This window comes from Dermacentor albipictus, chromosome 1 (assembly GCF_038994185.2).
Source record: "Dermacentor albipictus isolate Rhodes 1998 colony chromosome 1, USDA_Dalb.pri_finalv2, whole genome shotgun sequence".
NCBI classification, from domain to species: Eukaryota; Metazoa; Arthropoda; class Arachnida; order Ixodida; family Ixodidae; genus Dermacentor; species Dermacentor albipictus.
In genome coordinates, this window is record NC_091821.1 from 408,928,014 (window position 1) to 408,952,285 (window position 24,272).

General features: G+C 48.0%; 1 protein-coding gene across 5 annotated transcripts in view; it reads right to left on the reverse strand.

The window, feature by feature from the left end:
• LOC135918178 (homeobox protein aristaless-like) overlaps window positions 1-24,272 on the reverse strand; it is a 170,849-nt gene that overhangs the window by 85,923 nt on the left and 60,654 nt on the right. Inside the window, exon 1 of one of the 5 annotated variants that reach the window (XM_065451845.1) lies at window positions 7,656-7,801. The exons of 3 other annotated variants lie outside the window; for them this stretch is intronic. In XM_065451845.1, the coding sequence (XP_065307917.1) occupies window positions 7,656-7,725 (70 nt within the window). In that variant the 5' untranslated portion in view covers window positions 7,726-7,801. Of the gene's footprint in view, window positions 1-6,589; window positions 6,831-7,655; window positions 7,802-24,272 lie in introns of those variants that run through there. One more of the 5 variants, XM_065451846.1, reaches the window with a different exon arrangement.

Consider the following 24,272-nt stretch of genomic DNA (forward strand, 5'->3'; position numbering starts at 1 on the left):
TGAAATGCACTACAATGAGCTATCAAAAAAGCTAGCAGTAAGCTATCGGAGCAACAGAGACGAAGGAACGTTCTACATCATATAATACACTGCCCATCGCTGCTTTTGAGAATATTCAGTGCAAGCACGGCATAATACCTTGAGGAAGCAGCATGAGTATCAGAGTACACGGTTCTTTCGGGTTATCCACGGAGGTACACGACGCACACGGCTATACAGCGTGAATTTTCACGCCATAAGAATGGCACGATTACTTATTTCGCAATCTCGCTAAAGAGTCATTGCAAGCGAGATGAAAACGTCGTTTCTAAGAACTTGAAATATTTCTAACTGATGGCATTTCGTTGCATAATGCGCGCCGCTCTAGGACCTGTTTAATGAGAACGGCATGAATGTACGACGCACCAAAGCGAATAATTGCTTCAGACTTAGAAGCAGTTAAGAACCGAGTATTTAGCATTGTTGTGCTGTGTTCCGTGCTTGCGCTTCAGGGGAAAGCTTCTGATGAGTTTCGGTTGAGCCATCTCAGGAGCAGTTCTTGTTAATACTGATGTCTCGTGAGCCTCACGCAGAAGCTTGATTGATCAACGAATAGGGGTTGAAAACAAACAAACAAGCAAGTGAACAAACAAACGTATAAACAAAAACTACACAAGGGTTATTCGGCTCGGCTCTTGTCTAGCGTTCTTCCCAATGGAGAAATGATTCTATGTTGCTCTAGTGTTGGCTTTACGTCTCTAAGTGCGTATTCATTGGCTCTGATTTATACGTGCTCTACTAATATACAATAAAAATAAGCTATAGTAGCGCCTCGTATACCAATTCTTTGTAGGTGTTCCTAAAAATTCAATACCAGCGTTTTCCGTATAGTAAACGTTAAGGAATCACCTTAAAATTGTAGATAAGAAACCCGAAAAAATCACCGCCCAAGTACTCCGTACAAATGCTTAACCAGCGAAGCTGAAACGTGCGTCCCCTGTGTTTATCACTGGCTTAATTCCGACAGTTCATTAAACGAGGACTTAGTAGGCTGCCGGATCCTCGGTAAGCAGTTGCTGCTTGCGCTCGGCTGCACGAGCCTGTCCTTGTGCCCACCCTGCAGCATCGGCAAGGCATAGACGAGCTCGATTCCGGTTATGGTCACGGCGTTGCTGACCTAAAGCTGCCTGCTCCTCGGGAGTACATATGACTAAAGCGCCTTAAACTTCGTAAAGTAGTGCCACGCTTTGAAGAATGCTGCCTCCTCCTCGCCCACTCTGGCCGAGGCCGACGCCGCGTCGCTATTGGCCTAACAGCACCACGTGGGCCCTCGCACCATGCATCAGCGCCATTTTTGCTCGAGAAGCGTCTACGGAGTGGCGAGGAGCGCATGCTGGCGGCGTTGCTACGCTCGAGCAGTGTAGGCGGCGCCACGGTCGAGGAGGGAGCGTGAAAGAGAGGAGAAACGAGGAGGAGGGAAGGCGGAGGAGGAGAGTGTCGCTACTTTACAAAGTTTAAGGGGTTTTCTCTTTCTCTTTTCGCGCATGCGCATGGGGTTTCCCCGGAGGAGTTTTCGGCATACAGGCGACAGATGGACGGACGAATCGGCTAGCCATATAGAGCTTCGCTGTAAAAGCCGCCACTGCAACGGCAGATTGGGTGGTATCCCGAAACACACACACACATCTTCAGTGAGATATCGTTATCACCCATGCTCGTGCGATTCGCTAAAACATGCCACAATCCTGACGATACTTTTATGGGCAATCTTCGCTTGTACGTGTGACGCTTTCTATTTGAACGCTAGCATGAATTCACAAAGTTAGTAATCGATGTACAGGCGCTCCCAGAATAATTCGGAACGCAACACACGCGGCTGCTCGCCGGCGGAGCGCGCCCGTGGGAAAAGTAGTACCATGGTTTGCGCGTGCGCGGTCTCCCTAGCGAGCAAGGTTGGCTCCCCAGTGCATCTAGTTTGTGTTGCGTGTCTGCAAAACGGTAGCCCTAGGTGCCCCTTAACGTTTTGTCAAGGGAGGCTGGGCCAGTGGTGTCTGTGACAAGCTGTGTCTGCGCATGCACTCGCGTTGGAGCATAAGCGCTCGTGTCTGCATGTTCGGGTGCTTGGGCGCCTTTTTTTTTTCATTTTTCGTGCGGGTCATATTTATCATTTGCTCAAAATATTTACGGTAGGTGACCGTGACTAGCGCTGGCAAAGGGCGGTGTTTTCGTCTGATGCAACCGTGATGATATCGGCGGCTCGATTGATAAAGAGATACGAACACATTGAAACAATGACAGTTACGCGAATTTCGCCCTATTCCTGTCGATGCAACATGCCGAAAAGAGTGCCGGTGAATGTGCGGTGAAATATAATTAAGCTCAGCTCACAAGGTATACCTCAACGTGAGATATGCCACCTCACAGGAAAGTCTATAAGTGCGGTCAACCGAATAATCCAAGCATACAGGAATGAAGATGGCCGACTCAAAGATGCAGCATGATCAGAACGACACCGATGCACGTCGGAAGAGTCCGACTTCTCATTGTTGCTGCAGCCGTTGCAAATCCTATTCAGAGCGCCCGCCAGTTCAAGACAGCCCTCAACGTGCATGTCAGTGAGGAAACAGAAGGCGCGTGCGAATGGCTGGTCTTCGTGGGTTTGTCGCGGCACAAAAGCCACACCTTACGGAGCGCCAAAAACGCCGGCGCCTTGAGTTTGGCAGGGCATATGAGCGCTGGACGACTGAAGAATGGAAGGAATTCATATTCTCAGATGAATCGACATTTTCATCTCGATGGGGTCAAGAGCGCCGCGTATGGAGACCATATAACTGCACGTATTTTCATTTTCTTTCTGATCATTTAAGTACAAATTCTTCGGACGCGCAAAAGGTATTTCACCTGAAAAGATCATTATCTATTCCCTTCTTTTCGTGTAGATACGAGCCTGGGTATGTTTACGAGATCTGCAGCAGCGGCCGCTGTAGTATCAACGTTTGGGGAGCAATTAGCAAAGAGGGCCTCGGTCCGCTAATCCGACTGTCCCCATCGTTCACAGCTAAAGCTTACTGCGAAATTCTGGACTACCACCTATTGCCATACGTTCTGGAAGGGTCATTTAAATATGGCTGCTACTTGTTCCAACAAGACCTGGCCTCGGTGCACACCGCCAGAGCTGTGGAAAAACTTCTTCAAGAACGTGGTGTTCGCGTTCTTGACTGGCCTCCGAAAGGTGCAGACTTCAATGTTATGTAGAACGTGTTGGGCATGATGAAGGAAAGTTTATGCAAGCTGAATCTGGGAGGGGCCAGTGCCGACGAGCTCTGGCTCGCCATAACGCGCGAGTGGAAGCGCCTTGGTGAGAGGAGGGACTTCGTAGATGCGCTCTACGAGTCAATTCCACGCCGCGTACAAGCTGCGCTTCGCGTGGATGGCGCATTCGCGAGATATTGATAGCGGAACATGCCAACAGCTTTAGACGAAACAGTTACGTTTGGATTCTTTTTGTTTACTGTGGAAAATTAAAGCCAGTGTTCTTCCTGTCATTTAGATTTACTGTGTTCTCCTTACTATTTTTTTTTTGCATTCAGCTCACACAGCCTAACCATGATTATCATTGTATATTTCCTCTGAACAAAATACAATGAGCATGAAAATGAGTATATTCGCCAACAAACGCCGACCCGCGATCAATACGTAAGGATACTCGCTACCATTGGTCCAGATTCCGTGATTGATTGGCGCACAATATATGCGAACCACGTAACGGGGTGCGCCAATAAATGATAGAGTCGTGAAGAGTTCATTAGAGTGCCCTTTGTATGAAGTGAGTTCTTGTGCGTGAAATTGGCCTTGATGAACGGGCCGCGTTATTTTATATTGTAAACTTTTTTATTGCAACTATCGCAGACACACCCGTTAAGAGGAGTCGTGTAATAGTGGTAATTGTCCTCGTATTACGAAGCTAGTAGTAACACGGATAGGGAGCTATTTTACTAAGAGCTAATACTTCGCAGGACAGGCTAACACGGTGGAAAAATAAGGCAGCGATGCCGTTGTAGCCAAGCCGCCTCACTAGCATGTAATCACGCAAAGCATTGCTATCTCCCAGACGGTATGTAGACCATGGCGAGAATACGCTGCAAGGAATCCACGAGCCTTTATTTATAGATTACGGTGCATGCATGCTGTGCTAGACATTCATTCGCCCAGGGCACCTAGCGTTACCTTCTTGGAGCAAGCCAACGCCAATCTAGATGCACTAGGGAGCGAAACTTGCTCGCTAGGGAGACCGCGCATGCGCAAATCTTGCCTGTATTTATCCGCCGGCGTGCTCCGCCGACGAGCAGCTGCGTGTCCGGCGTTCCGAATTATTCTGGGAGCGCCTGTACCTGCGTTCGTGCCGACTGGTGGTGCATTGCAAAGCTCTCACTCAGTCGCCAAACGATCTTTCTCGCAGAGACTCGGCCTATAATGAAGCTCCAGATATTTTCAATGCTTAGAGTTGCCCCAATAGCATTGTTACACCGCGCAGATGTTTTGAATCCCATTTGTTCCGTTTTGTGGTTTCGCGTTGAGCTTATTCATGTGAGCCGTCATAGGCATACACAATACGCTTAGTCTTCGAGCCTGCTTGTTGCCGGCATGGCCTGGAACGCCTGGACACCTGGAACGACTCGACTTCTTTTCCAAGAAGATGTTATGTTCGCAGTACATGTAGAGAAGAGCAACAGAGCCTTACGAGGTATGCACGGTCGAAATCCTATATGCTATAATGTGTAATGTTTCACTACACAAACCTTACAAAAAAATTAAATTCTGCTGTTTTACGTGCCAAAATCATGATTTGATTATAAGGCAGGCTGCAGTGAGGAACTCCGGGTTAATTTTGACCACCTGGGATTCCTTAGCGTGCGCCATATGTACGGTACACCGGCGTTTCTGCATTTCACCCCCATCGAAATACCGCCGCCATGGTCGGAATTCGATCCTGTTCCCGAGGGTGCTGCATCGAAGCGCGACGCCACCCCTGCGGGTTTGTGACAAACCTTGGAAATGCTTGAATGACAGGTCCGCTTGAATAACAGTCCCTGGACTCTCGTACAGTACGTGTACGTCCTTGCAACGAACGATCAGCCGAGAGACAATGAAAAAGAAGTTACATCCGCGAGTACGTTTGCCAAATAATGGCTGCGTTTCAATTCGGTCGAGCACTATCGCTGGCCTAACTTGATTACCAAGAAGATAGCTTCGAGCACATTTGGAATATGTCCTGGCGACTTCAAGACACTTCCCGTCAAAAAAAAAAAAAGAAAAGAAAAAGAAAACTAAGGAAAGCATATGTTGTCGCTGTACTTTATCATTTTGCGTGTGCGAAGCCATGGAAGATACAACTTATATTTTACAATGAGTGCATAAAAAAGCATGCTGAGTACTAAATTTTCTGGTGTGCGGAGGATCTTCCCGTCTAGTTTGCAAGTATTCTGCTCAGCCTCGCTATCGCTTTTGGGCAGCAGAGTAGCCGTCATCGTTTTTTACTTCGATGTTGGAAAGAGACTTCTAGATGCTCGTTGTCCGCTTAGCTGTCTATAGTAAGCCATCAACATCGAGTATCGGAACTCAGCTAATGGATCAGACTCTAAGCTTATCTACCTTCTAAACCCGTGACCATCCACTCGATACGTCCGCCCCTACCATGTCGCAATTAGGTTCCGCAAATTTGGCATGTTACCACTGTTTTCTCACATACAACGTGTATGTTACTCTTTTGCGCAAGTATAGAAAGTTCTAATTCGCTAGCTCAAGTTATCAGAAAGGGCTAAGTATCTTCTAGGGTAAAGCCACATAAGGTGTAACTTCGCGACTTACCTGAGTGCACTTCCAAAGTGTGCATTTAGATTAACTGACAAAACGTTTTGTTCAATACACGGCCAGCAAAAGCTTGCATGCTAAGTTTGCCCAGAAGCAAACCAGCACGAAAGATGAAAATACGCATCAGCCACCTTCCGCAAATAAAAAGTATTGTGATTTCACCACTGTCGCTCCCCTGACCCCACAAGATAAAAAAAAAAACTCTAGATTCTAGATAACCACAGCAGAAAGTAGCAAAATAATTGATTTAGGCACGGTATGCATCATTAATTCGCCAGTCATATATCGCGACAAAGATGGCCAGTTGCTCTTCCCGTTGTATTTGCCCTGGTGCAACTAATTGACCCGACGATGAATTCAATTTCCTTCTTGCTTCGCTGACTGACTACTTCGCTTTAGATCATTTTATCATATCTAAATACAAACGTTCAAGTGCTTTCCGGAAGTAATACTGTCATAAATGGACTCGCTGCGAAGAGAAACTGCTCGCCGCGTGTATCTCGGCTACACAGTGCGGACAAAGTAAGCACTTAATTTCATAATCGAAGCGGTAACGACGGACACACACAGCGAGCACAACGGCACGCGCTTCGACTAACGCTGCAGAAAACGGCGCAACCATCCGGACCGCGACAACGGAGTTCCCCAAGGGACTCTCGCAATAGGTCACTAGGAGACGCGCGCACAAAAGAGCAAAACGCGTCAGCCTCGCAGCGAAGAAGGAAGTGACGGGGCTCACCTTCGGGAGCCAACGGAGGCCAGTCTGGTTTTCCCAAGTAGCGTATTTCCGGACTCATCCTCCTGCGCCCCGCCGGCCGCTGCAGCTCGGTGTACACGCTACACACGGTTAGCGCGGCTCGTTCAACCGAGCGCGCCGCCGCCTGCAGTGCGCGCTAATTGGCGAAATTGGCTTTTTTCAACGTCCGAGGCCTCGTCGCACAAGCGCGTGCGGACCCGCTCACAGCGACGCGCGGCGTCACTTTCGACGCCGACGCGCGCGCGCGCGCACAGGTGCACGCACAGCGTGCTTAGCGAAAGCCGCAGCGTATATGCGCCCCACTCGCGCTGAGGAGACGTCACAAACATCTGTGCACGGAGACCGCGTGGTCGCGAGCATAATACGGGCACTGCTGTTCGGGCGAGCGCCGCGAACGAGCTGTGCGCCTTTGTTAATACTTTGTGTACACGGACGCGACATGAGAGGAAAAGTAATTGCCGCGCGCTCTGCAAGCCTATATATATATATGTATATATATATACGTGATCTTGTTTCTCTTATACATTAGTGCCTTTGGTAAGCGTTTTCGCGAGCTCTGTTCGGCGTTCATTCAGGGAATGCGACCCTTGACTGGCGCGCGTCGTTAATTGGCGCGTCAATATTGATTGCACTTAGATAGGAAACGTACGCAACATTCTCTCTTCATTACCTGTTCGCGTGTTATCCGCGCTTGCGGCGCTCATTTCCCTCTCGTCTTCCGCTAATACGCTTATCGCCGAGATCGTTGCGAAATTCCGCTCCTTTCACAGCCGCAGTGCGTGGGTGCGTATGTACCGCTTCTCGCAGAGAGACTGGCCATATTGTTACGCGCAGTCGATATTCCCGAGCTCCAAGTGAAACGCTTCATTTCCATCATTTGCAAGTGTACGCGTAAGCCGTAATAAGCAGCAAACATTAAAGGGACACAGCAGAGAAAGAGAATTTGAGCCGCAATAGTGCAACTATCCTTGTACAAAAAGAAAGAAAAGAAAGCTCTCTCTTTTCCGTGAGACAAGCCCTCGAAAAGCCATAAAAACACAAGAATTACCGTAGGACGAGCGGCGACCTGGCCTTGAAGTTTCAACACCAACTCGCAGGGACGTTATGGATCTCAACATCCTCGGCCCGAGCCTAGTCACCGCCAGCCATAGATACAATGCCTGTGCACTCCTATCCACGACGATGGCCTTGCTACCTGGCCGGACTGCTATAGAATCTTTAATGGGGATGCTTCCGAGTAAGACGCGGTGATTTTGACGTCACGCCTTTCGTCACGCTGGGCTCGACGATGGAAATTTCTGGCCTAGTATAACAAAACGGCACAAAGCAGAGTGCACAGGCATTGTCTAAGCGTTGGCCTACAAGTTAACTTCTTATCGATAAAGACGGACAACATTGTGTATGTATACTAAAACAGCCAGGGACTGAAATTAGCGATACGTTTCGAAAACTTTTGCTGAGGTGACCCAAATACTAAAGTTATGCTTTGAAAACCGAAACCTCACACTGACGTGGCTGCGTCGGGATTACGGCGTAGAATTAAAATGAAAATGAAATTGTGACTGTCATTATCTTCCGATAATCGGTCTCTTACGGCGTGACGATCGAAACTAGAGTTTGGAAGAATAATTTATCAGTTTGGACTGATTTAGTTTTTCCCTTTTAGGGTCTCGTTGCTAACTGTACTCACTATGCGACTCTGCGCTGCATGCTACCTGTGCGGAATGATGAGCGAACTTCTTTAGGCGTGCATACCTTATAACCCCCCCCCCCCCCCCCGCTCCTCCTCCTATTAGAGAATTTTAGCACGGCCGCATTACCGTATGGAAAGCGCCTGTCCGTAAAGTAAATATTTCATTCCCGCAAAAGGGCGACAATATACAGGCAGAGCACTAGGCTAGTGTACAATGTAATTTCCTTTGTCCTAACCTTCGTTTGCTTGATGACTGCAGAAAACTAAACGCAATAATTTTATACGCATTATCTGAAATTGTGGGAAGAAATTGCACATGAGAAAACCGAGAAATCGCACCCGGGGAAAGCAATTTTTTTCATTGAGAATGACGGTGTCAGCGGTTTCGCGTACGCATAATCTTTGAAAAACAACTTATATACACACGACTATATAGATAGCAGGCTCACGCTATCTGTAACTCCACCTTTACGGCTAAAGTTTTGTTGTCGGTTAGTTAAGGGGATAGCATTTCTCGTGTTAGCTTCACGCCTGAGATACTGAAATCTTGCGTGCAAAAATATACGGAGGGTCTCAGAACAATCTTTTCTTGTTCATATCCGCATTCTGAAATATTCAAACACGCTTCGAAGAGATATACTCCATGGTGTTGTATCTCCTTATGTTGCCTTCCCTATATGCTGAGAGCATTCGCTTCGTTTTTCAGGCTCATGGCTAGTTTTATCACACATTCTCAAGCAATCACGTACTTTTCGAGGAATAGCTTCGATTCCTTATCCGACCGGAATTTGCATCTCACATAAGGCACGTCCTAACCACCAGGTAGCAGGACTGTCATAGCATATGCTGTCATACTATGCAACATGCTCGCTATCGTAGTTTTCTTAATTCTTGCAGATATCTTGAATGTTTGCCTTTAATACGGCGTTGCCTTGCGATAGGAACGCATCTGAACGCTTCTTCTGGTTGCTTCTTATAAACTTCCTCTTCTCATTAAGTATTTCCTAACCTTTACAACATGCGCTGAAGTAGCACGCTTGCTCCTTATTTTTCACTTAAAGCTCTTTCATCGAAAGCCCTCCCAGCTTCGCCAGTACACCGATGGGAAATGCCGTGAGCTTAGACGACTTTTAACTGCTTGTCGTCATACAGAGGCGGCAGGAATGCCCGCAGATTCTGCGACCGCCGAGATAACGCGAACTTCGAAAACCAAGAAACATGCGAACACAACAATTTACACAAGATGCGAGGAGTCAGTAGTCATTACCGAGGCTGGAATACGATACGACACGCAGTTATAGACGACTCGGTGGAATGTATTTCGCAGAGAGCCGATACCATTTTTAATCCGCAAAATGTCGCCAGTCACATTTCTTCACAGGTTCGCGATTAGTCATTTCTTTCCAGGATTTTTCGTAGAAAACTAACGAACATAACAAAGAAGAGTGACGCTATAATTCTATTGAACACATGAGTCAAAGCAGCACTTCGCCCACATATGCCCCGCGTCTTCTCGCAGCACATAACCCCCTCGCACTCGTGAATAAACTCGCATTTCGCACACCGCGGGCAACAAAGGTTCTGGCCCGTACTCGCATCAATCATCGGAGCTTACACCGCGCTCCCTCGTGCATCGTGCCTGCTCGCATGATGTATAAGCGAGGGCGCGCACTAACCCCGCGTGCTTCCAGCAGCTGCCTATGTACGCAGCTTTTGCCACTTCTTTATTGTTGTTACATTATCACGCCGGCAAGGGGAGCCGCTCAGGGGGTATCAATTGCGAGACGCGCGGTGAAACAGACGAAATCGGTGGGCGTCTCTCAGTCGCACGAAATTAATGCGGTTTAATTAGGTTTTCCAAGCGGGAGGAGAGGTACGGGCCGCTGGCAGCTGCTCCCGAGTGAGGGGTGGCACGCACGCACGAACAAACGGTGCGTATACGCACACGCATCGCGCACTTATTACAGAGACGAGAGCTCGCACACACGGCAGAGGCGATGCGCGAACAGACGCACGAAAGCGCACCCGGAGCCGCGAAGATGTTTAATGAATACGCGCCGTCGCTGGGCGATGGCGTCCGGCGTAATAATCACTCGGCGCGACCCTGGCCCTCGGCTCGCGGCGTGTCGGCGCGGTTAACGACGGCAGGGGGCGCGTTTATTGTGCCAGCTTTAATGAGAGCCACCTCGGCTTGGGGGAGGGGGATCGAGTGTTGCTCATTACTGGAATGAAGAACCCTCCTGCCAGGATGCCTCGGCCACCCTCTACCTTGTGTGGCCATACCTCTCTCTCTCTCTCCTCCCTCTCCTTCATGTTCCCGATGGCCGGGCCCACTAAATACGTGCAGTGGTAAGCAGCGACACATACTGAGGGAATCGGCACTCGCACGTATATAGAGGAACGTAATGCTTGTTCATACTGCGACGATGGCATACTGCGTACAAATGCACCACGTGTTCAAAGCCAGTGCAAGCGAGTTCGATGATTAGGTGTCGTGAGGCCCTTCTTGCACGCCGGTCGGTCTGCTTATTTCGTTCTTCAAAGTAAACCACGCGGAGGATACACTTGCACGCAACGTTGACGAACCCGGCGTCCAGAAATAAGGTCGTTTACTTGACCAGCTGGCGAAAGCTTTCACGCAGCACTGCGTGGTTTTAGTTTCAGTGATACAGAGCATAGATGCTTTCACGGGAACCTCCCAATAGAGATAGGTATGCGGTATGGTGAAGTGGGGTGCGAAGAGAGAGCGGTGCCCTTTCTCCTCGTTGTTTTAATGGTCCCCGCAGCTCTTACCACACCAAATTGGATTACGCAAGGTACTGCAAAAAAGTTTTATGGCACCAGCGCGTGCCACGGTGCAACGGCCCCCTCGTTTAGGTCGATCGCGTGCTTCTTCGCGCTGCTGACATCAAGTGTACTTGTTAACGAGATTCCATAACCTTTCTCGAACGCTTTCGCAGCCTTTACACGTCCATTTCAAGAAGAGATTTTATCGCCCGTCGTTGCTTTCGCGCGCAAAGCAACGTGCTGTAAGAGACCGGCAACGAGGTCCAATTACATCTTGTTTTATGAGCGCGCTTACCGCGCCGTTACGGAGTCGTAGCATGCAAGGCCTGCGCGTATGACGTCACTCCCGCGCCGCGAGGGTACGAAATGCCAGGAATCCAGAGCCACCCGAGAGCATTTGACGCGTCGGTGAAACGAGCGCCGGGAGGGGATAAAATTATGAGCGACAGATGCTTGGAGATGCCGGCGAGTCTACTAAATTACTTACTCCCGAATTCAGAAATGCGCCTTGCAGCGCGTGCTTGACGTGATATTGATGACGCCTGGCATGAACTTGCCCAAGACGCTCGATGCGGTTCCTTCGACGGGTTCCCGTCAGGCGTTATTGACTAATTTACATCGGAACTTAACCAAGTCAAGCAAGGGCTACAAGTTGAAGCGCATTTCTGAATACGGGGGTTATATATTCTGTCGAAGCCTAAATGTTTCGAGATAGTGCCTTCCATCGAAGTATATTATTCGAAATGCCGAGCCGTCTGAAAAAATCTTGGGAAAGCATGCTTTGGGACAAGCCGCAGCTGCTCGAAAGGGCAGATCCCCTGATCCGCCATGTGCTCCAAAGCCAGAAATTTGTAAGACAGCGAAATGGAGATAACGTGTGTTTTATTTCTTTTTTGTTAACTTGCAGCGACAGCAGAAGTAGCTGTGCAATAAACTTTCATGGAGTGAATAATTAAAATTGAATAAGTAGCCTTTGAAATAATTGCTGTAAGGCGTACATATACATCAACTACTTCGGAACTGCGGCTGGTTAGTTGTCTATAGGCATACTTACTAAGTAGGAATCCTGAGAATAGCAGTAGCACTCGTCCTAAACTCTGTCATAGAATTGATGCTTCGCTTAGTTTTGCTTAGGACTGCGTTACGGAGGCTTCGGGGAAATGATTACCTGAACGGCAATGCATTTTTCTGAAAGTTTGGAAGGGATATCTCGGAACTTATTATGCGGGTCTGATGATTCCATCAAGTGCTTGCGCCCGACTTGAGCACCGAACATAAGAGCAAAGCTAGGTTGAGTAAGCAGTTTCTGGTATATACGTATGGGTGCTGAAACTGAGGCAGTTTATGCTGTAGAAGACAGTGGCGCAGCCAGTAGGGCGACCCGGCGCCTAAAGAGAAAAGGCGCATCGTCACGCTAATTGGAAAGGAATTATTCAGCACAACCAAATTCTACCAAAGCGGCCACAAAGTCGAATGAGCTTAATTTACGAGAGTGATTAGATATGGTTCGCATTAAACGTTACGGGTACCTTGCAGCATCATTTGAAGCATAAAGGTTAATAAGAACGCAAATCATAAAATCAATGTTTTGCGCTCCAAAACAAAGTAAGAAGATGCTGGTGGAGCTACGCGGGGATTTTGGAATCCGCAGCCGCATAGATGGTAGCTTGTTTGCAATCACACATTGTGTATGGCGAAACAGACAGACAATTATAAGTAGCCCTCCTGGATGCTGTATATCAACAACAAAAAATTTGAGGAGCGATTCTACTCTGTGACGGTGGATGAGCAGCGAAGCTGCAGTACATCACGCAGGGTTAGACAAGGGTGCGTGTATTTATTTTCGTCATTTGGTAATGCTAGTTACGATGGCTGTGTTATTACTGTGATATGCACTCATTGGTTCGGTTACAACATTATACAGAAACTTGGCAAAAGTTAAATCGACACACGACCATTGTTGAGTAGCTGAGCGACTTGGATTGCTGTGGCTCTGCAAACCAAACTCCTTTAGCACGAACTGAGTGAAAGATTTCATGTCTGGTTTTTAAATGTCCACATCAAGTCTCCAACGATGATCACGTGGGTAGTGTCATCACGGTTAACCCATGCAAAGTACGTGGTCGCGAGCTTCTCGATATCACACCTGGTAGTGCTGGAGATATATGCACAGTGGATCACAATTCCCTCTTCCATTCGTGTGGCACAGACGTCCCCACAGTCGGTGGTATTGTTCTCTTGCGAGTCAAGGGTGTATGGTAGTGCATGCATACATCTTGTCCTTTGTGCATGTGGCAACGCCTCCGGTTCGCGAGTGCATGCAATGTTCGCAAGCAGTTCCAGTTTACCCATCGACTTGAAACAATGCATACTGATTATTATTATTATTATTATTATTATTATTATTATTATTATTATTATTATTATTATTATTATTATTATTATTATTATTATTATTATTATTATTATTATTATTATTATTATTATTATTGGCGGAGTGCTTGCTTCACCTCCGCCGAGGTTGCTCAGTGGCTATGGTGTTGGGCTGCTGAGCACGAGGTCGCGGGATCGAATCCCGGCCACGGCGGCCGCATTTCGAAGGGGGCGAAAACACCCGTGTACTTAGATTTAGGTGCACGTTAAAGATCCCCAGGTGGTCGAAATTTCCGGAGTCCTCCACTACGGCGTGCCTCGTAATCTGAAAGTGGTTTTGGCACGTAAAACCCCATAACGTAGTTTTAACAGCGCCGATTAAGAACGTAACAGCACATATCAGGAAAGGTACGGGGAAGGATTGCGCTTCGTTGTCGCTATATATTTTTTTTTTTCATGTACGCGCAAGCAGAGAGAGAAGGCAAGAGGAAAATAACATGTGTGGTGGAGGAGAATCTTTCAGATTTAACGTGCGCGGATGACATTGTTTTATTTGGGGAGAGCTAGAGAGATATTCGGTTTCCTGTACATACTTGTGGGCTAGAAAGGGTTAACACAATGATTCAAATTCTGAGTAATCACAATGGACAAGTAAAGTAAAACGCCTTGAGTTGAAAAGAGCGAGCACTTCATAGTGACAACCGAAGATAGGAATATGCACGTGAAAAAAAAAGAAATCAGGAGAATTTAGGCAAAGCAACGGACAATAACACTGTGCCTGTTGTATTTAAACTCAGATCCTTATACGTGCACAACAATGACGTATCAGTAAGTGGGTGGAATGTGTAATGGCTCTAGCCGAGATAACGAATGGTAAAAGCACACCGTTAGGCCGCGTGTGATGCGTGCAAATCATTAGAAGGCGCATTGCAGTAGGTAAAAGTCTTATTTGTGACCTATGGTCTTCAGCAGTGGTCATGCAAATATCGGTGTCACCGAGGAACAGGGTTATAGATATTCTATTCACACGAAGCCTGGAGTATCTTATAGAACCGTTTCCACTGACTTCACGATTAACGCGGTTTGCGTTTCTTGCGGAAGTTTCATACGTGTCCGCCGTGTTGCACCAAGAGGCTCGATCGCTGTTTGTGACAGTCGCTGTTGCAGTGGTGGGAATCAACGATTTCGTTTGCTCAGCCACGTAAAGGGGGGGCGCCTTCGTGCGGCCATTGTAAGTTCGTTTATTTAAGGAAAACAACGGTTCGCGTTACTAGCACTAATGACGAAAGCACCCCTCTCGCCTTTCCTGCTATTCGATCGCGGCACCATATTGAGGGCCCGAACCACGTGGTACAGAACGATATTCAAGGGAGTGCAAGAGAGAGAAAAAGCAAGCAACGAACGCCTCGTTTGGTACCCTACACTGAGAGCATAAGAAAAAGCGGGATAAGAAATAATAGATAGATAGATAGATAGATAGATAGATAGATAGATAGATAGATAGATAGATAGATAGATAGATAGATAGATAGATAGATAGATAGATAGATAGATAGATAGATAGATAGATAGATAGATAGATAGATAGATAGATAGATAGATAGATAGATAGATAGATAGATAGATAGATAGATAGATAGATAGATAGATAGATAGATAGATATTAGTGCGCGAATAGCATTTTGCACCAGCTGCGAATGTGACTTCGTTCCCAATGTCAGGTGCGGATAACTGATCAGAGTACGTCACGAGCCGAAAGGAGACGACGGGCGTTCTCTCTCTCTTTTCATCAATCTCGGAGACTGCGACATCGGGCTATGCGCGCAGAATCGCACCCCACCGCCTCGTTCGTCTACACGCGCACTACCTCCCACACGCACGCAGACACGTATACGCATGCAGGTACACATACCTCCTTCACCGCTCGCGCGATGGCGCGCCGCCAAGTCAACTCAACCGCGCAAGGGGTGCGCCGAAGCCATTAGAAACGCTAGCTTCCAATTAGCGACCGGAGCCAAAAAACATACATATTTGCTCCCGCATAAAACACGGCTCTCCTCCTCTTGTCGCCTTCCCTCTCTCTCTCTTTTTCTTTCTCTCTCTCGTCGCCCTCGGACTTAGCTCCGTTGCTTTCTTTCTTTTCGGGTTTCGGCCCCATTTAATGGCCAATTGCCATCGGCTTCGTCTTCCGCAGAACGCGAGAACTCCTTTGTGACTCCCCCTACCCGGACCGGCGCTTAATTAACTGCCTCTCCATTCTCTCCTTTTGTGCGCCGTTGTTTTTTGTGCGTCCGCGCGCAGTTCGCGAATTGGCCGTCGGGTCTCCGGAGGCTCCTGAATGCGATGATGAAGCGAGGCGGCCGAGGCGTTTGCCAGTTACACGGCGGTGGCCGTATTGCCTGCCTTGTAAGTACGTGTACAGGCATGCGCGGCCGTTAGAGTCGTGATTGTCTCGGAGCCGGAATTGCCAAACGCGCTGCAGCAGCCGTGTGTGTCTCTGGACGAAATTAGTTTCGCGCACTCGCTTCTGCTCATGCACCAGACAAGGTGGTTGTTTGCGAGCTTTTCTGGCATTTCTCCGTCTTCTTCTTTTTTTCTGTTTCTCTTTTGTCCGGACTAAGCTGCGCGTGTATGCGTGAAAAGATGGAACGTATAGTACGCGCTCTTGCCACTTGCAGTGCAAGTTAGCTTGGCGTTCATCGTGCCTATCATCATCATCATCATCACCACCACCACCACCATCATCATCATCATCATCATCATCATTTATTTTCCCTTAAGGACCACTGTCGGGGCATTACATCAGGGCTATTACATTACGTATGCATAACTTATTACATAAGTTATGCATACATTGCACCATCGGCGGGCGTCACTTCGCCCTTACACAAATATTTGCAACGATCTATGCTCCCTCTTACCTCTATGAATAACATCATTATTTTTTTATTTATTTTTTGCTATTTGCCACTTTCTTGCTGATCTCAGTCTTCTTTGCATCACAGTGTTGTGTAGACGTCGCCTCACTAAGATGAAAGCGTGAAATCGACAACATCACGTTTACGCGATACTTGTTAAAATAAAAAAAAATGAATGCTTTTGCGGCACTTTGCCAACAATCTCAATTTTGGAGCTCGACATACGTGGTCGGCATACAAGCTTTATACGAGCCGCTTCGTGGACGCCTCTTTATAACCTCTGCACACACACACACACACACACACACACACACACACACACACACACACACACACACACACACACACACACACACACACACACACACACACACACACACACACACACACACACACATATATATATATATATATAAATGACAGCAATAGCAACCCTCACCCAGCCAGCAGCCATTGTCAGGAAAGTCTGAGGTTTCGCAAACAAACCTACACTTTGAAAAGTATATTGAGCACTCGGACTTAATAGTGTTGAATAAATTGTCGCACATGTTTAACTCTACATTATAAATTCAGTGTTCGGCAGCTATGGCCGAGTCACACTCGCGGATTCGATGCTCATTGTGCACTGTGCCACCACGGCTTGTTCAGTGTGAAGGTTGTTCGCGTCGAATAACAGTCGAAGCCAGCCGCAGGTATGATTAATTTGCAGTTCAGCTGGCCGGAGGCAGAGAGAGAGAGAGAGAGAATGAAAATTGAAGGGATTATAGTTCATGAGAACTGAGTCCCATTGGCTACAGTGCAGTACGAAAAAAAATAAAGGGTAAGAAAATATGTAGGGAAGGAGAAAGCTCAAGAGCTGATGATGTGCACTGGAGTCGCCGACGTATTGGAACTCCCAGCATTTTGTCACAGTAGATCGCTATAGTTTCAATCTTCGCCTACGAGCTCGGAAAGTTCAACGGTTATGGATTTCAATGAAGTTCCAGTGTACCCACGTGAGTGGCACCGATATCGCCCGACACCACGCTCTCGACTACAGCATTGCTCGAACAGCGCGTACTAACGCTAGGTACTGGTTAATTAAATTAGTTTTCAATCGCGAAGCTGCGAAGTGGATGCCGTAGTGGAGGACTCCGGACAAGCTCTGATCAACTGTGGGCCATTAAAGTGCATGCAACCAAAGTCTAAACCTGCAATGCTCAGAAACAGATTTACATAAAGCAAGACTAGAACACATTTTCACCTTTATTTCTGCCCATGAAAAGTGCACTTGAGCAAAAGATAAAACAAGAAACGATGAAAGATTAGAGTAGAAACATTAGTAGTTATTAGTATATACTTAATTCATTATTGGTTTGCTAAATATTACTAGAAACTCGCTCCAGCCTAACCAAAGCGCTGCTATGTGCTATGCAATGAGCTTCCCGGGCTTAAATCAGGATTTCGAGGTACCAAACAGTGCATAGCAAAACCGATAGGTTGGCTATTACAGGACTATAAGCACATGAGCATGTCGACATTCGAGCAATCGTAGTGCCTTCTATTTTCACCACAACGGGCACTTCGCAGGGCAACAAAGCGTGGATGATTTCTTCATTCGCTATCCTTCAATATGCTTCTTTCCACTTTGACGTCTTTAAGGACCAGTAACGAGTTGATGATAGAGAAAATTAGCGAAACGACTTTGGAAAGCTTACTGCTGCAAAACAATCGTGTTCATTCAGTTGCACCACGGTGAGCAATATACCTTTACAGTACAAAGTAATATTTTTCAACGCGAGTAAAGGTCGGCGCAATGGGGTCTTGGTACGTCATATTGTTCTGAGTTAATGCTGCATCGTCGCACTGGTAGCACAATAATCTTGATACCTTCGAAGAAAAAGGTGCAAAAGCAACAAGGCAAAGCTTCAGCTATAAGAAGGGCAGTTTTTAATGTACTGTGCCCATGGCGGGAAACATTTACTACGGACGAAGATAAAGTTCACTGACAATCCGCAAACAAATCCACAGCAGACTTTCCTCATAATTCAATTTTTTTGGGGGGAGGGGGGGAGGGGGTCACCGCCAAAACAAATTATGTTTCTTCAATAACACTACAGTTGTTCCGCCATACAGGCACGTATGCTCTTTGCATTTTGAATAAACAGTTTTCACATGACGTCACGGACGCAGCTTCTAATGATGTAGCCCCCAAACATGGCGGACACAGTGACGTCAGTATCCCATATTATCGCGCGTAAATTGTCTCGCTTTTTAGGATGGCTGTTTTCACCGGATTATCACTGATATCGATTTGTCGCTCGGTGCCTGTCGTCCTCTAGCATTTCTTGTTAACGCATCTTCTCGACGTGCTACTATCCAAAGATGGCGGCCACGATGGCATGAATGCAAACCATCTATTGCACCGTCTACAATTATCCTTGTCACAAGCTCTGCCCCGCTACTGCTCAGTGTGAATCATTGTTCTTTTTTTTGTCTTCTTTCTTTCGTTGTTGTTTCTTGCTTTTTCTACGAAGTCAGCCCACTCTCTTGGCGATAGGTTTCCTGCAGGTATATCCCATTTCATTATAGAAAAAGCACTAAAAGAAAAAAAAAAGAGACTCTTTCCCCGCAGGTGTTGCCTTAAGCTGGCGGAGAAGTGCTCTGGTGAGTGCGTATTTCGCTTTCTGAATTCAAAGTACGCACCTGCCAGAGCTCCGTACGATTATAAACACGAAAAAACAAAGGGCATCTTGCTGCTTGACGACAAAAAAAGGCATTTTCCTTGTCATGACTTGCAGAGCGCAGCTGCAGCTCGTGAAACTATGTCGTCGCCAGCGTGTATTGAATGCTCGGGCATCGTTTCTCTCTCTCTCTGTCTCCTTCTCCCCCCCCACCCCACCCCCTCCTTCAGTGCATTGTTAGCATGGTTTTAGTGTACGATACCGGAGGGCACAGGCGTAATTGATGACCCCGTAGATAGTCGGCACGATTCAAGTGACCGAAGCTAATTTATTTCTTTATATCAGCGAGCAATTAAATTTTTCTGTGAATGCGAATGAGCTTCGATAAACACAATCAGATCAGCAAATTTCTGTGAACAACGATATTAAATATCCACGTTGTTACGAAGCAGCGTCTAATGATGCAGTGTCCCGCCATTGGCCTTTACGTGTCTGCGTTTGTTATAAAGCAATTGTTTCGCGATGCACACTTTGAGGTGCATCGTCGATGCGGGCGTAAAGATAATAAGATTTATCGTGACCAATGGCAGGCTCGAAGTAACAACGCCACAATTTTATCTTTATTTCTTCCATTCTTGATAAAGAGAGAGAGAGAGCCTGCTCCTGTGGGATATTATATTACAAACTCTGGCTGCGTGTTCCAATGGTTTCACGATATGGCAGAATTTCACAAAGTCTGGAGTCAACCCCCCCCCCTCCCCCGCCCCCTGGCGTCCCCCCTCATTTCCGTTCCCGTGTTGAGAATTGTTGAACCTCTCGGGTACCTTACCGCAGAGAGTTGTGTCCCAGATAAGATGTTTTGGATGTGACGTCATCACTTTGAGGCGGTCGGTCCATTTGGTTAGCTTTCGTAGATGTATCGAGTGAAAATGTTTGATGGCGAGTATTATGGGACAGCCTGCTGTACTATACGGTGTATATATGAAATGCGATGGCTCGCCTTGCGCTTTAAACCGATCGACGGCCGTGGTGCTTTTTTGTCAACACCACCCCTTCGCCTTATTGCTTCAGTACATATTTGCGCCTACCACTTGGTTATACACACAAGCGCTATAGCAAGTCGACGATGGTGCAGGGTGTGCTCAAACTCTCCTCCGTGAAACTGCCCTTGCAAAGGCAGGCGCACGAACTTCGATCAAGCGTAAAAAGGCGTGGAGCGGCCGTGCACCACACGCACGGCCGGAGGAAAACGTGGGGAGGTGGAGGGCGGAAAAGGGGGCGAGGGGGGCGTAACGAGGCTGAATGACAACCGGCAGCCCTGCGGGTCACGCGCGTATTCTGGCCGGCCGCATACGACGCCGCGGTCGAGTCGAGAGATTAAATAATGACCGGCTGCCGACCGGGAGATGTCCGCCGCGCTCTGTGTGGCCCGGATTCTCTGCAGCCGCAAGCGAACGCCAAGGCAGACCCCAGTCGCGGCGGCGCCCGTGGTAGCATTTACTTAAAATCACCGCGTGCGCGACCGCACGAGAGACGGAGAGGGCAAGCTGGCGCGTGACGCTCTGATGGCTATGTGTCACCGCCGTCCGCAGCCGCGATCGGATAGCGCCGTGACCCGGCGGGGCCATATTGGCACTGAGCCCCGCGGGTCACCGCTAACCAGGATCTCGCTGCTGCCCATTATCCCATCGCCGAGCCGAAGAAAACCAGCGGGCCACATCTGCTGCCGCCGCCTGGAAATGCACTACGCGGCGCTCGCCCGCACGTATCGGGAAGTGCAGAGCACGCGCGTCAAGCGAGCGAGCGCGGAAAGAAAGAGATGGCGAGATAGGAGCATTTCTTGCAAGTCACCGATTCTCTATTTCTCTCTATTTGCTTTCCTTCCTTCCGACCACTCGGATTCGCTCCGTGTGGCGGCCGTAATTGCTCCTTGCAAAACCCTTCGGACCTGCGACTTCGTGCGTTTGTGTGCGTTCGCGCTGTGCGCAAGCCGCACGCACTGCCGGTTACGCTAGGCGCCCGTGGTACGTGTGTGTGTCTGCACGAGGCGCAATGACCCGCGCAGCGCGGGCACGATCGTGAACGCGCGCATGCGCGCACACGCAGTCGAGTGTGCGCAGCACGTATAGGCTCCGGTGCCGCTCGGTGGCAGCAGTTTCGAAAACCGAGCGCTTTTTGGGCCACCCAAAAACGCGCGTTCACGCCAAAGAAGGAGCGCGCACGAGTCTGACTGCAGTCGGTGCCGCCGTGTCCCCGCGCACGTATATCTCCGCGCGCACATCGCTGGTTAGAATGATTGAGCGCACTGTGACCACGTGAACCCCGCAGTTTCTCCCGCATTCAAAAAACGTCTTGCTGCAGTTAGGACACTGCCTTAGTGCACTTTGAGGAACTGGAAGTCCTAAACTCCTTCTGCCTTCTTCGAAACGTGATATTTTCTGCGGGAACACGGCATCGTTTACCAGCCGTTTGTCAAACGTCCATCAACTCCATTAGAGGGTGTGTACTGCCCCGAGGCCTCGTTATGCCACCCGAGAGGTGTGGCGCCATGGCGTTCACAATGTGTGATGTCTGTCGCTACCATCTGCAGGTTAGAACTCATATAACACTGCCAAGCGTGGGTTCTTGGGGTTGGCTCTTAATAAACGCAGGACTTGATCGCCGCTTGTGAAGAGCTTGAACGAGCACCTCGATTGATTTGCACACTTTGCTACAGTTGAAACGGAATATTTTCTTCAGATATATGTACGGCTCTCTGCAAAGGTCAACCTGCTTCGATGTTCTCTTCCTGCCCTCCTCCCTCAAGCGAACGCCAAGCTTTTGGAAGGCATTCAAGGTAAAGCGCTCAGAATACATCTTGGTCTACACCCAAGGATACTTGGACTGTGGGCGCTCAGAAGTTTTTCACGTGTAGGAGGTCCTTTGAGCTTCAATGCGGTACGTAGCAACCAATAAGTTTATCATCTACTCGCTGCCATTTATGCTTCAGATGTGCGAAGCTTGCTTCCTCTTCAACATCATCGCAGTGCCACCTTTCCTGTTCCACCCTAAAGGTCCTCTCCGTGAGACATTTCCACCACTATGGCTGGAATCAAGAGAAAACCTGACATTCCTCGTTCAGCTCTATAGTATATTTTGCCCTAGAGCACGTCTACAACTCATACAGTGCTTGCTATCATTCTTACATTGATGTACCGGCTACGCCTACATCATCAGCTACGGGCGTCTGGATCCAGATGACGATGACCACAATCTCGGTACTCTACCGATCTGGTTGAACTGCGGGAGCATTCACTTACATTTTGCAGCAGCAAGCTCTCGGGTGCGTAATTCTTGTGATTCTCAGGCAGCTCTATATACAATGCCTGTCACTGTTCCTGCTAATGCCTAACCCACAGTGGCCTGCAGGTTAAATTGCAGTATTTTGCCGCACTTGTCGCCGACCCCCTGTGGCTGTAGCCTGCGACGTCGCAGCGAACCGTACGGCTGGTACTGCGCACTAACTCGTCGGAGCTGACTCTTGATGCCATTTTACAAGTAACTCAGTGTCTCTCATGTCAGCAGTTGCGCGGCGCTGGCAGCGTAGCCTGTGGTGTGACACATAGCGGCATATACCGGCCAAATGCTCGCTTCGCGGACGTTTTAGAACTTCACCCAATGGATGCCTTGATAAATCATCTAAACAGGAGACACCACATGGTATTTCGTGTGGTGTCGGTATTTCGTGTGGTGTTTCGTGTGCTGTGAGGATACGCTCGACAGATCAGCGATGTAGCTCCTTTTCACATCACAACCGGGAGAGATTGCTTGGACGGTGAGCAAGTAGTGCGGTCCATAAAATGTATGACTACGCACTTTTCGGTGTTACGTAGGTTGCTGCGGGTCATGCTCGCACCTAATAAATTCTTGCTACGCTACCAGTATTTCGCACAAAGTAGATGTTGGAATGAAGCACACGCACTTACATTTTTCTTGCTTACTGTAAATAACGCACTACTTTTTGGCCGCGAACGCGGGCAGTGTACGAAGTCGCCTCAGGACTGACAGAATGGCATGCTAACATTGGAAAACTACGTCATTAAATTTTCTTCTCGCGATTCTGAATTATCAGTTTTGTGTTGATTAAGGTATTCCGTTAATTTCAGAGAGGCAGGTCTCGTATGACCGAGCATGTGAGTCGTAACTCTGAAAACAGTACAGCTGCTGGCTACGCGGTTTCGAGGCATACAGTATCGTGGTTATACATAGTGGCAGGCGTTCCTTCTTGTGTAGCGTGTACGTTGCACGTCTTTCAAGGTTCTGCACTGGCCGTTTTTGAAATGTTTATGCATGTCATGATTTATGTGCTTTCACTGACTTGTTTCGTTGAATTTGACGCGGTCTTGTTTGTATATATCGAAATTTGAGCATATCTTCACGCCAACTAATGCGATAGCTATATTTATACTCCCGTTGTACCTCAAAAAAAAAAAGTTCATCCATATGCAAAGTGAAAAATAACGAAAGACAAAAAAAAAAACTGCCATGGTTCCAGGCTAAAATTCCACTCACACGGAGTAAAAGTTCTACTCCTGTCATACGGAGCATAATAAACTCGCAACCGGGGGGTCGCTAGAAAACAAGAATTATACTCGCTCTTGGGAGTTACTTCCATTGACAGTGTAGATGCTGCAGGTGTGTTCACCGACCTCTCTCTCTCTTTCTGCCTCCCTTTCTTATTACGTGTCGTTTGCCTTCCAGAGAATGGCATTAAGCCGCGCAGGCGTTGTCGGCACGTACAGCGAGAAAGCAAGCCAGATTAAGGCGCAGGCATGCCCTCTCAGGAGTCGCACGAATAGTACGTGTCCATTCTAAACCAATCGTTCTTGCCGATTCATCGCGCCACGTACGAAACGCTTCGCTATTGTCCATTCCTCCAAATACGCTTTCATGACGCCTCGGCTGGCATTTCGTTCTTTAAGTTGCGCGCGCGCGTACTCATAGTTCAGTCAAGCGCAAGTTCTAGGAAGCTTCCAAGTTGGGCTCACGCATCACACTATTGTTTTCCGAGTCACCTAGAACAATATGAGATTACAAAAAGAAAATATGAAACATCAGAGAAGCGAAACAACTGTATATGTGCGCCTACGCGTGCGGGACAGAAGAGAAAGAAGTATATACGCATCGGTATTTGCCGCAGTCTTCGTAGACATCTGTGCCAGCTTCTGGAGGTGGCCGTACAGCGCAAAGCC